Source organism: Oncorhynchus masou, chromosome 24 (genome assembly GCF_036934945.1).
Source record: "Oncorhynchus masou masou isolate Uvic2021 chromosome 24, UVic_Omas_1.1, whole genome shotgun sequence".
Lineage (NCBI taxonomy): Eukaryota > Metazoa > Chordata > Actinopteri > Salmoniformes > Salmonidae > Oncorhynchus > Oncorhynchus masou.
The window spans coordinates 114,279,911-114,293,704 of record NC_088235.1 but is presented as its reverse complement, the minus strand read 5'-3'; the positions used below and the strand labels follow the sequence as shown (position 1 = coordinate 114,293,704).

Genomic DNA, 13,794 nt, shown 5'->3' with positions numbered 1-13,794 from the left:
TACAGTATAGTTATAGTATAGTTGGGGATGTCGTTATAGTATAGTTATAGTACAGTTATAGTTATAGTATAGTTGGGGATGTCGTTATAGTATAGTTATAGTACAGTATAGTTATAGTATAGTTGGGGATGTCGTTATAGTATAGTTATAGTACAGTTATAGTTATAGTATAGTTGGGGATGTCGTTATAGTATAGTTATAGTACAGTATAGTTATAGTATAGTTGGGGATGTCGTTATAGTATAGTTATAGTACAGTTATAGTTATAGTATAGTTGGGGATGTCGTTATAGTATAGTTATAGTACAGTATAGTTATAGTATAGTTGGGGATGCTGTAGAGTTAATAAACACAGAAAACCTCCTCAAACCCTCAGAAAAAAACCCACCACAAACAGAATCCACACCAGTAACAAGTGTAATAACATCAGACAAAAAAAAGGAAAAGTATTTTATGTGTCAAATAACGTCATCATTATGCAAAACTAAATAATTTGTTTTCAAAAAAAGAAGCAGTCCATCAAAACCTTTTGGGGCACGAAGGCAGACAACACCTGTTTATTCATCAGAAGACAGTCGATACATGGCAGCGGAATTGTAAACATTTCAATGATCAATAATTTCAGTAATTATTTCAGTAATATTTGTCAGTTATAAATAAGTTATGCCTTCCTTTACCTGTGGCAGGGCACATAAAACATTTGTGGAAAGTTTTGTGTCATCATATTTCAAGTTAGGTATATTGGTCCTGTATGTAGTTAACTTTTACAATGCACAAATTACATTTAGAATTTAGAATGAAAAAATGATCTTGTGTGTGTGTGTGTGTGTGTGTGTGTGTGTGTGTGTGTGTGTGTGTGTGTGTGTGTGTGTGTGTGTGTTAGAGCATTAGTTGTAAATTCAAGGCACAGTTTTCATCATGTTTCTACCATCCCAGCAGCTCAAGGCCTCACATGTTCCCGTTACCATGGTTCCCACTATATGACCAAGCTGCAAAGTCAAAAATTTGGCTATATCATAACAAATGTATGACATTTTCACGATACGGTCTTAAATTTAAAGGGATACTTTGGGATTTTGGCAATGAGGCCCTTTATCTACTTCCCTGGCGTCAGATGAACTGGTGGACACCATTTTGTATGTCTCTCTGTCCAGTATTAGGGAAGTTAGAGGTATTTTCAAGAGCCAATGCTAACTAACTAGCGTTAGTTAAATGACTGGAGTCTACGGGTATCTGCTAGCATGCTATTCCTTTAAGGTTCAGGTTAGGCATGAGGTTAAGTAGTGTGGGTTAACGGTAGAGTGTTCGGGTTAGGTTTAAAAATCAGGCCTGAAGACGAGAAATTGTATAACTAAGCAGGGCTTTCGACTTTGCAACTTGTCCAGATAGTGACGACCTGGTTCTCGTGTTATTCGTTGTATCTCTGGTTTCTGGTCCTAACTGCTTTCCTCTCGTTCAGGTACATGTTGACATAAGAGGTCAGTAGATCATCCATTTTATAGCCCTGATGGACAAAGACACAAAGCACAAAATGAAAACATTATTCAGAATAAGAATATCTTACAACCCTACAACCCTACCAGGGAAACCCTACAGCACTACAACCCTACCAGGGAAACCCTACAGCACTACAACCCTACCAGGGAAACCCTACAGCACTACAACCCTACCAGGGAAACCCTACAGCACTACAACCCTACCAGGGAAACCCTACAGCACTACAACCCTACCAGGGAAACCCTACAACCCTACAACCCTACCAGGGAAACCCTACAGCACTACAACCCTACCAGGGAAACCCTACAGCACTACAACCCTACCAGGGAAACCCTACAGCACTACAACCCTACCAGGGAAACCCTACAGCACTACAACCCTACCAGGGAAACCCTACAGCACTACAACCCTAACAGGGAAACCCTACAGCACTACAACCCTACCAGGGAAACCCTACAGCACTACAACCCTACCAGGGAAACCCTACAGCACTACAACCCTACCAGGGAAACCCTACAGCACTACAACCCTACCAGGGAAACCCTACAGCACTACAACCCTACCAGGGAAACCCTACAGCACTACAACCCTACCAGGGAAACCCTACAGCACTACAACCCTACCAGGGAAACCCTACAGCACTACAACCCTACCAGGGAAACCCTACAGCACTACAACCCTACCAGGGAAACCCTACAGCACTACAACCCTACCAGGGAAACCCTACAGCACTACAACCCTACCAGGGAAACCCTACAGCACTACAACCCTACCAGGGAAACCCTACAGCACTACAACCCTACCAGGGAAACCCTACAGCACTACAACCCTACCAGGGAAACCCTACAGCACTACAACCCTACCAGGGAAACCCTACAGCACTACAACCCTACCAGGGAAACCCTACAGCACTACAACCCTACCAGGGAAACCCTACAGCACTACAACCCTACCAGGGAAACCCTACAGCACTACAACCCTACCAGGGAAACCCTACAGCACTACAACCCTACCAGGGAAACCCTACAGCACTACAACCCTACCAGGGAAACCCTACAGCACTACAACCCTACCAGGGAAACCCTACAGCACTACAACCCTACCAGGGAAACCCTACAGCACTACAACCCTACCAGGGAAACCCTACAGCACTACAACCCTAACAGGGAAATTTTAAAATATTATATTGAAATATGCATATGAGGTGATATCTCATTAAATATGCATATGAGGTGATATCTCATTAAATATGCATATGAGGTGATATCTCATTAAATATGCATATGAGGTGATATCTCATTAAATATGCATATGAGGTGATATCTCATTAAATATGCACATATGTGACCCGTTTCAAGAACCTAGGCTTATGTCACTAATTCACAGGAGAGGCATTTGAACGTAAACATTTAAAAACAAATCTAAATGCGTTGTTTTTGTTGTTGCCAGAAACGCCTTCTGGAACATGTGAACTTTCATGTGCCTTAATAACAAACTTGTATGCCATCTGTAAATACGAATAAAATTGGTTAAATTATGAGCCTAGTCGTTTTAGCCACAGAAAAATACAGGAACCTTCCTACTGGCTGTGATTGGCAGAGATAATGGGTGGGCTGGACATGCCGAGAGATGAGTTTGGATTGGTCTGCCATGTAGCATGCTTCTATCTATAACATGAGCTGCTCACTATGTACGGATAATCCTTTCTACTGTTTTTTTATACATCATGAAGAACTGAACAAGTGCTGCAGTGCTGCCCTGATGTTAATAACGCTGTCGACAAAGATCAGTGGGGAAAATGCCGGAGTACTTTCTGGTGACTCTCTCTGACGATGAAGAAATCCTTTGATTTACGTAGGAAACATTTTCATTGAACCAGACATTGTAGAGTCTTCTGATGACAGTGACGGGGGAAGAAACAACAATCAATGGGGTTGTCGTCGCGGAAGAAATTGACAAGAGTTTTGAAGTCGGTGGAAGCAGAGATGATTGCCAAATGCGGAGAGAGTCGGAAAAAAGAACACAGGAGACGGTTGTTTAAAAAAAAATTATCTCCTGATTACATCTTCAAGCTACGATGGCATTCATTACAGAGGGTGATGCATTCATCCATTGAATACGGATGAGTCTAGCTACATTTTTTCGATATTATACGTTTCTAAGTTCTCTATGATCTGTGTAGTACGGTAATATTATTTGTATTTAAGAAATCATTTTGAATTGTATTGCTAGTCATAGCCTAATCTTTGCTCGCTAGCTAGCTTTGAACCGAGTTGGTTAGCTTTAGCTACCTGCAGATTCATGCATGGTGTATACTATTATGAGTTGGGATTATGGTTCATTGTTTAGCTAGCTAGCTACATGTCTAAACAAGACTCCACCATGCAATTAACCATTTCACTGTTCCGTTTACACCTTCTGTATCATGTGCACGTGATAAATACATTTAGATTTGATTTGATATAGTGTTTAACAGAGATGGTAATGTGAAGAACAACATGATCTGCACCAAAGTCAGATTAGAATATACAGTGCAATCGGAAAGTATTCAGACCCCTTGACTTTTTCCACATTTTGTTACAATACAGCCTTATTCTAAAATGGTTTGAATAAAATGTTTTCCTCATCAATTTACACACAATACTCCATATTGACATCACAATACCCCATAATGACATCACAATACCCCACAATGACATCACAATACCCCATAATGAAAACAGGTTTTTACCTGATTTTACATAACTATTCAAATTGATCTCAGGTGCATCCTGTTTCCATTGATCATCCTTGAATTGTTTCTACAACTTGATTGGAGACCACCTGGGGTAAATTCAATTGATTGGACATGATTTGGAAAGGCACACACCTGTATACATACTGTCCCACAGTTGACAGTGCATGTCAGAGCAAAAAACAAGCCATGAGGTCGAAGGAATTGTCCATAGAGCCCCAAGATAGGATTGTGTTAAGGCACAGATCTGGGGAAGGGTACCAAAAAATGTCTGCAGCATTGAAGGTCCCCAAGAACACAGTGGCCACCATCATTCTTAAATGGAAGACGTTAGGAACCACCAAGACTCTTCCTAGAGATGGCTGCACAGCCAAACTGAGCAATCAGGGGAGAAGGTCTTTGGTCAGGGAGGTAACTAAGAACCCGATGGTCACTCTGACAGAGCTCCAACAATCGTTTTTGGAGATGGGAGAACCTTCCAGAAGGACATCCATCTCTGCAGCACTCCACCAATCAAGCCTTTATGGTAGAGTGAACAGATGGAAACCACTCCTCAGTAAAAGGCACATGACAGCCCGCTTGGAGTTCACCAAAAGGCACCTAAAGGACTCAGACCATGTGAAACAAGATTCTCTGGTCTGATGAAGCCAAGATTGAACTCTTTGGCCTGAATGCCAAGCGTCACATCTGGAGGAAACCTGGCACCATCACTACGGTGAAGCACGGTGGTGGCAGCAACAAGCCGTGGGGATGTTTTTCAGCAGCAGGGACTGTGAGACTAGTCAGGATAGAGGCAAAGATGAACAGAGCAAAGTACAGAGAAATCCTTGATGAAAACCTGCTCCAGAGCACACAGGACCTCAGACTGGGGCGAAGGTTCACCTTCCAACAGGAAATGACCCTAAGCACACAGCCAAGACAACGCAGGAGTGGCTTCGGGACAAGTCTCTGAATGTCCTTAAGTGGTCCATCCAGAGCCCAGACTTGATCCCTATCGAACATCTCTGGAGAGACCTGAAAATAGCTGTGCAGCGACACTCCCCAAACAACCTGACAGAGCTTGAGAAGGATCTGCAGAGAAGAATGGGAGAAACTCCCCAAATACAGGTGTGCCAAGCTGGTAGCGTCAACAAAGTACAGAGTAAAGGGTCTAAATTCTTATGTAAATGTAAATATCAGTTTTTTATTATACATTTGTGCACCAAAAAAACAACCTGTTTTTGCATTGTCATTATGGGGTATTGTGTGTATGTTGACGAGGATTAAAAAATAGATATATATTTTAGAGTACACACGCACACGTCAATTTAAAACAATTACATGTAATCTCCTGCTAGGACCTATACATTTTTCCTAACTCTAAATAATGTCCTTTTTATTTGATTTTTTACTGTATCTCAAATAGAGTCCTTCGTATTGTATGAGTTATCATTTCCATACTATAAAGTATATTTCATTCATTGTTTATTTACAATTGCCTATTTGTGGTGCCAGCGGTTTAGACCGGTTTCTAGTTAACTGTTTCTGTGCTGTTATTGACAGATTTCTGAAGAGCTACTTATTAGAGTGTAGGAGCAGTGCACAAAGGGGGTCATGGGGTACTCCCCAGGAGTATGGGGGGGGGGTTCTCCCCAGGAGTATGGGGGTCATGGGGTTCTCCCATATATACAGTATATATTAAATCTATCCCCTTGTCTGTGAACATCTGAAACCTGCTCAGATGTTTTTCGTTCCCTAATTTAAATGTATCATCAATCATACTACCTCTGGCCTGCTCGCCTCCCTACCATTGAGGAAGTACAGTTCCCGCTCAGCCCAGTCAAAACTGTTCGCTGCTCTGGCCCCCCAATGGTGGAACAAACTCCCTCACGACGCCAGGACAGCGGAGTCAATCACCACCTTCCGGAGACACCTGAAACCCCACCTCTTCAAGGAATACCTAGGATAGGATAAGTAATCCTTCTCACCCCCCCCCCCCTTAAATGATTTAGATGCACTATTGTAAAGTGGCTGTTCCACTGGATGTCAGAAGGTGAATTCACCAATTTGTAAGTCGCTCTGGATAAGAGCGTCTGCTAAATGACTTAAATGTAAATGTAATGTAAAGTCGCCATCCATTTCAAGTCTGTTTGGATGTCTTTTTATTTTGCTGATCTTTGTCCAGACTGAGTAGTGGAACAGGACGTATTGGGAGGACATGCATGTCAATCATTTCAATCCTTCCTGTTAAATGTAATTCAATACGGTGAGCTTTGTAATTAAGGATGTATACTATACCACTATTAAATGCATTTTAAATGCATTTTTAAATACATTTGCCTGACGGTAATATGATAAACAAAAGCAAAAATACATTTCAATCAAGATTTAGACATTTTTATGTTTACTTTTAGAAAATACTAATATTAATGGACCCATAAAAAAAATATATATATTAAAAAAAATATCAAAATGAATAGGTAGATGCAAAACATGTCAATTCAGCCTGTGGTGCCGGTGGTGCCTGGCCTTGAAAGTTTAATATTTCTAACATGAGCTAATAAGAAATTCCGAAAAAAAATAAAAAAAATAAAAGAACTTATCGCTGCAACAAGGGGGAAAAGTCTGGCTAGTTATTTTTCTTGTGGCAGCGTTATGTTTCCGTAATAAATAGAATAGAATAGAAGAGGTACACAAAATAACTAGTAACAAGTCAACAGTAAAAAATAAAAACAAGCAAACAAACAAAACCGTAATAAATGTCTTTACCAGTGATGTTTCACATAGGATCTTGTTTCCCTTCACCAGGTTGCCCACAGTGATGTGGAAGTAGGTGGATCCACTGCACCAGTTGGCGATACGGTTGAACGGGTGAGTCGCAAGGACATCCTATGGGACCGATAAGACAGACAGGTCAGTCAGACATCTCTGTACTGTTCATACTCTCTGTTGAATATTGATGTCAGTGGAGGGCCGTGCAAAACGGCAGGGTAGCCTAGTGGTTAGAGTGTAGGGACGGCAGGGTAGCCTAGTGGTTAGAGTGTAGGGACGGCAGGGTAGCCTAGTGGTTAGAGTGTAGGGACGGCAGGGTAGCCTAGTGGTTAGAGTGTAGGGACGGCAGGGTAGCCTAGTGGTTAGAGTGTAGGGACGGCAGGGTGGCCTAGTGGTTAGAGTGTAGGGGCAGCAGGGTAGCCTAGTGGTTAGAGTGTAGGGACGGCAGGGTGGCCTAGTGGTTAGAGTGTAGGGACGGCAGGGTAGCCTAGTGGTTAGAGTGTAGGGACGGCAGGGTGGCCTAGTGGTTAGAGTGTAGGGACGGCAGGGTAGCCTAGTGGTTAGAGTGTAGGGGCGGCAGGGTAGCCTAGTGGTTAGAGTGTAGGGACGGCAGGGTAGCCAAGTGGTTAGAGTGTAGGGACGGCAGGGTAGCCTAGTGGTTAGAGTGTAGGGGCGGCAGGGTAGCCTAGTGGTTAGAGTGTAGGGACGGCAGGGTAGCCAAGTGGTTAGAGTGTAGGGACGGCAGGGTAGCCTAGTGGTTAGAGTGTAGGGGCGGCAGGGTAGCCTAGTGGTTAGAGTGTAGGGACGGCAGGGTAGCCTAGTGGTTAGAGTGTAGGGACGGCAGGGTAGACTAGTGGTTAGAGTGTAGGGACGGCAGGGTAGCCTAGTGGTTAGAGTGTAGGGGTGGCAGGGTATCCTAGTGGTTAGAGTGTAGGGACGGCAGGGTAGCCTAGTGGTTAGAGTGTAGGGACGGCAGGGTATCCTAGTGGTTAGAGTGTAGGGACGGCAGGGTGGCCTAGTGGTGAATTTACCTCAGAGTTACAGTCGCTGGCGAATCTACTAGCTCGTCACAATCTCAGATTTCATCAAGTATAACATTTGTCCCTTTGTGATGAACACAAAGTGGTTTTGTTTCGCATCTTCAAATTGTGTTAAAGTAAAAAAAAAAGAAAAAATGTTTTTAAATTAAATCTGTGTGTTTATTACAGAACACATTCCTATAGCTGCAGTAGACTCTCAACGTTGCAGCTGTGTGCCTGAGACATACCGTTACAACACACATTGATGGTCAGTCCAATCAGCGAATGAGCATTTAAGGCGGGACTCTCGAGCCTCCAATGGTTGTGGATATGTAACCCGATGCCCCAGAATCAATGGAGGCCAACTGAATTAAAGGGCGGGGCTGTCAGACAGAACTGCCGTGAAGCAATTTGGCCTAACAGAAGTTGATTTATACGCACATTGCCTTGATAAAACAATTACATTATAACGAAAGCCCCAGAAATAAAGTAATTAACATCGAAGAGGAACCCTTTATAATCCATCCTCTCAAGGAAAACAAGGAAAACAAGGAGTCTTTGATGGCGAATGAAGATTGTGTGTATGTGTGTGTATGTGTATGTGTGTGTGTGTGTGTGTGTGTGTGTGTGTGTGTGTGTGTGTGCGTGTGTCTGTGTGTCTGTGTGTGTGTGTGTGTCTGTGTGTCTGTGTGTCTGTGTATGTGTATGTGTGTGTGTGTGTGTGTGTGTGTCTGTGTGTCTGTGTGTCTGTGTGTCTGTGTGTCTGTGTGTGTGTGTTTTACCTTGGTTTTCGGGTGGATGATTGAGACCCCCTGTTTGCTGATGGCAATTCTGACGATATCTGGGAAGTTCGGGTCTGATGTTTGCTGGAAGACGTAAAACATCTCTTTAAGTGATGGAAAGCAGAGTAGTGGCTGTTCCTTCATCACTTAGAGACATAGGCTGCGTGAACAAAATGGCGCCCTGTTTCCTATATAGTGCACTACTTTTGACCCAAATGGCACCCTATTCCCTATATATAGTGGACTACTATTGACCAGGGCTCATAGGGTGCCATTTGGGACACACTCCTTACAAGAACTTTAAATGCGTCCATAAAACGAGCTGCGATACACCGCCTGGAAAGACCCATTTCTCATTTGTGATATAACAAAAAAATATATGTATATTTAAAATAAATTCAGTGTCGAGGTGCTTATCCCGTACCTTCACTTCAAAGAAAGCACAGCCGAAGGTGGGCCAGCGACAGACCACCTTGAGAAACGCTAGACTGGCTTCTTCACTGGTCATGCTGGCCTGCTTGTTGTAGGCTGCAACGATGTTCTGGTAAGCAAAGACATTAAAACGGTCAACAACAACAACAATCTCATTCTAAAAACATTTTACATAGTTGATCCTCTGACCTCACCGATTGAATGAATTGAGTTAAGGGTCATTTGAGTTCAGGGGTCATGTAGGAGGGTAACTTGGAGCTGAAGTCCCAGACAAAAAAAGGGACACTACTGACTGTGTTTGTATACAGGTCACATGACGTCATTGAAGGAACACTCATCACCCAGTCCCTTCCAGCTATGTGCACTCATACACTCCTCCCAGGCATTGAGATTGGTGTAAACCATATTTATTATACCGGTCCAGGGAAGTGAACAAGTGCACACTTTTGGAGGAAGGGAGGAGTGAATGTATTAAGGAGAGACTCTCTTACATCGATGTGTGACAACTGTAAAAAAATATGTACTTTTTTTTTTTTTTAAACCTGCTTTATAAATAAACGATTGATCGATCGATCGATCACAACTGATTGATTAATTTTACCTTCTGCCAGTCCGTAGCGGACATGGCCTTCAGCATGTCGTTGGGCACCAGATCTTTCAGCATCTTGGGGATCAGAACGAACTGGGACTTGTCGTTGTTGAACTTTACCCTGAAGAGCAGAGCCCCTATGTTCACCATGTCCTCCTTGGTACATCGATGGTACCCTCTCAGGTACTTAGGTAGCTCCTAGTGGGGAGAGAGTGCGGCTGTCGGTCAGTACAATGAACTGTTAGACGTGTTCGGGTCAATTCAGAAATTAAAACAAATTCCAATGTTTTCCTCATTGAGAAAGCATTCATAATTGGAAGCTGAATGTCAGTGTACTTCCTGAATTGACAGTTAAAAAAAAAAAAATGAAATTGACCCCAACCCTGACTGTAAAGATAGGCATTTTCACCATGGGTACAATGTACTATTTTGTAGTTAGAGAGGGAGGCCAGTAACCAGAGGGTTACGGGTCGAATCCAAGTGCTGATTTATGTTAAATCTATCAGGAGTTAACCTACATCCAGAGGGTCACCGACGTCAATATCTCAGGTGTCACCTAATGTCAATGGGCCCTTGAGAAAGGCCCTCAACACACTTGTGGGCAGTGTAAGATAAACCACGATGTGGCCCAAATGCAACCCTATCCCCTACATCAGGGGTCCTTTAATACATTCACTAACAACACAGAGGACATTAACAACACAGAGGACATTAACACATAAACTAACAACACAGAGGACATTAATACATTCACTAACAACACAGAGGACATTAATACATTCACTAACAACACAGAGGACATTAATACATTCACTAACAACACAGAGGACATTAATACATTCACTAACAACACAGAGGACATTAATACATTCACTAACAACACAGAAGACATTAATACATTCACTAACAACACAGAGGACATTAATACATTCACTAACAACACAGAGGACATTCACTAACAACACAGAGGACATTAACAACACAGAGGACATTAACACATAAACTAACAACACAGAGGACATTAATACATTCACTAACAACACAGAGGACATTAATACATTCACTAACACAGAGGACATTAATACATTCACTAACACAGAGGACATTAATACATTCACTAACAACACAGAGGATATTCACTAACAACACAGAGGACATTAACAACACAGAGGACATTAACACATGCACTAACAACACAGAGGACATTAACACATAAACTAACAACACAGAGGACATTAATACATTCACTAACAACACAGAGGACATTCACTAACAACACAGAGGACATTAATACATTCACTAACAACACAGAGGACATTAATACATTCACTAACACAGAGGACATTAATACATTCACTAACACAGAGGACATTAATACATTCACTAACAACACAGAGGATATTCACTAACAACACAGAGGACATTAACAACACAGAGGACATTAACACATGCACTAACAACACAGAGGACATTAACACATAAACTAACAACACAGAGGACATTAATACATTCACTAACAACACAGAGGACATTAATACATTCACTAACAACACAGAGGACATTAACACATTCACTAACAACACAGAGGACATTAACAACACAGAGGACATTAACAACACAGAGGACATTAACAACACAGAGGACATTAACAACACAGAGGACATTAATACATTCACTAACAACACAGAGGACATTCACTAACAACACAGAGGACATTAATACATTCACTAACAACACAGAGGACATTAATAACACAGAGGACATTAACAACACAGAGGACATTAATAACACAGAGGACATTAACAACACAGAGGACATTAATACATTCACTAACAACACAGAGGACATTTATACATTCACTAACAACCATCCGCTGTCCCAACTGCACTGGATAAGTACATACACCGATATAATTGATTTAGCATTTCGTAGACCAACAGCACAAGGAACTTACACATGTTTGAACACGTTCTTCTTGGCCAATGATAACGGCAAGGAGAAGTCATCCATTTTTAAAATGAATAGTTTAGTTAGACAGTTGTTGTCACGCCATGACCTTAGATATCTCTGTTTTCTATATATTTTGGTTAGGTCAGGGTGTGACTAGGGTGGGTACTCTAGATTTTCGTATGTCTAGGGGGTTTTTGTATGTCTATGTTGGCCTGATATGGTTCCCAATCAGAGACAGCTGTTTATCGTTGTCTCTGATTGGGGCTCATATTTAGGCAGGCCTTTTTTTCCCCCCACTTTCTGGTGTGGGATCTTGATCTATGTGTAGTTGCCTGACGGCACTATATTGTGTAGCTTCACGTTTCGTTTGTTAGTTTGTTCGGTGTTCATTCTTTTAATGAAGAGAATGTACGAATACAACGCTGCGCCTTGGTCTCCTTTGTATTATTTTGACCTCCCCACAGTTCATTGGTAGAGGAAGTGTAAACTCCAACGTAGCCTATTAGCTAAAAAAAAAGTATATTGGAAGCAGAGAGAAAATGTTGCACTTTTAAATCAAATTTTCTGCAATTCTATACATTTTGCCATGGATAGCGCTGTGTTCCCTTGCTCAAACATTATTTTTTAAAATAAAATCGACATGTGGCCTGAATAACTTTTTTCTCTTTGAATCTCAGCGATATTCATAAAATATATTATGTTTTGACATGAAAATAAATAAATATATATACACATTTCCTTCCAAAATTAAATAATCGGACGCCTTGGTCGAAAGTAGTGCACTACACGGGCAATTAAAGGTGTTGTTTGGGACTCAGTCATTGTAACATACCTGAGGGTAGTGAAAGATGAGATCGGCCTCCAGGTCTCTGCCAGGACTGACGTTAAACCACAGCTTCCTCATGAAGAACACGAGGTAGGACATGTTCATGGGTCCTCCGCCTACACACACACACACACACACACACACACACACACACACACACACACACACACACACACACACACACACACACAGACAGACAGACAGACAGACAGACAGACAGACAGACAGACAGACAGACAGACAGACAGACAGACAGACAGACAGACAGACAGACAGACAGACAGACCATTGTTAAGGGTTCAAAACTGGGTCGTGGGTAAAATCAATGGCATTTCTAAGGCATGATGTGATCTTATCTTACCCTCTTTGACACTCTTGGCTTTCTTGGACCAATCAGTGATCTGTCTCAGGCTGTCAAAGAAGTAGTCGGAGTCATTCAGACTGAGAACCTGGACGACATAGAGGCAAAAGGACGTCACGCAAACCAGAGACTTTAAAAAACAAAAACTTCTACTTGCTGTCTATCTGAGATACGGGAATCTAGCCTGGTCCCGGATCTGTTTGTGCTGTCTTGCCAAAGACCATATGGGTCCAGGGGAACCAGGCTGCTATGAATCACGGAGGTCATCAGGAGTCTGTGAAATTGACAGTTATCGATGACAAACCTTGTCGGGTGTTTTGACGAAGATGCTGAAGCCGTCAGATGAGACCAGCTGGAGCTTGGTGGAGATGGTCTGACAGAGGTCCCTGATTCTAGTACTGGTGTTGACCTCAAAGATCTACAGAGGGAGGAGGAGGGTGAGGAACAGGATCCCCAGGGAGTAGATATGTGAGAGATATTAGTGGAAGGATCCCCAGGGAGTAGATATGTGAGGGATATTAGTGGAAGGATACGCAGGGAGTAGATATGTGAGGTATATTAGTGGAAGGATCCCCAGGGAGTAGATATGTGAGAGATATTAGTGGAAGGATCCCCAGGGAGTAGATATGTGAGGGATATTAGTGGTAGATATGTGAGGGATATTAGTGGAAGGATCCCCAGGGAGTAGATATGTGAGAGATATTAGTGGAAGGATCCCCAGGGAGTAGATATGTGAGGTATATTAGTGGAAGGATCCCCAGGGAGTAGATATGTGAGGGATATTAGTAGTAGATATGTGAGATATATTAGTGGAAGGATCCCCAGGGAGTAGATATGTGAGGTATATTAGTGGA

At 42.3% G+C, this 13,794-nt stretch overlaps 1 protein-coding gene across 2 annotated transcripts in view; it reads right to left on the bottom strand.

The window, feature by feature from the left end:
• Positions 1–523: 523 nt before the first annotated feature.
• The window catches only part of LOC135513305 (unconventional myosin-VIIa-like), a 108,337-nt gene continuing 95,066 nt past the window's right edge, over positions 524–13,794 (bottom strand). For both annotated transcript variants that reach the window (XM_064936199.1, XM_064936200.1), the window contains 8 exons: positions 13,245–13,358; positions 12,941–13,028; positions 12,586–12,695; positions 9,816–10,001; positions 9,207–9,323; positions 8,783–8,866; positions 6,979–7,098; positions 524–1,503 (listed from right to left, as the gene is read on the bottom strand). In XM_064936199.1, the coding sequence (XP_064792271.1) occupies positions 1,408–1,503; positions 6,979–7,098; positions 8,783–8,866; positions 9,207–9,323; positions 9,816–10,001; positions 12,586–12,695; positions 12,941–13,028; positions 13,245–13,358 (915 nt within the window). In that variant the 3' untranslated portion in view covers positions 524–1,407. The remainder of the gene's footprint in view (positions 1,504–6,978; positions 7,099–8,782; positions 8,867–9,206; positions 9,324–9,815; positions 10,002–12,585; positions 12,696–12,940; positions 13,029–13,244; positions 13,359–13,794) is intronic.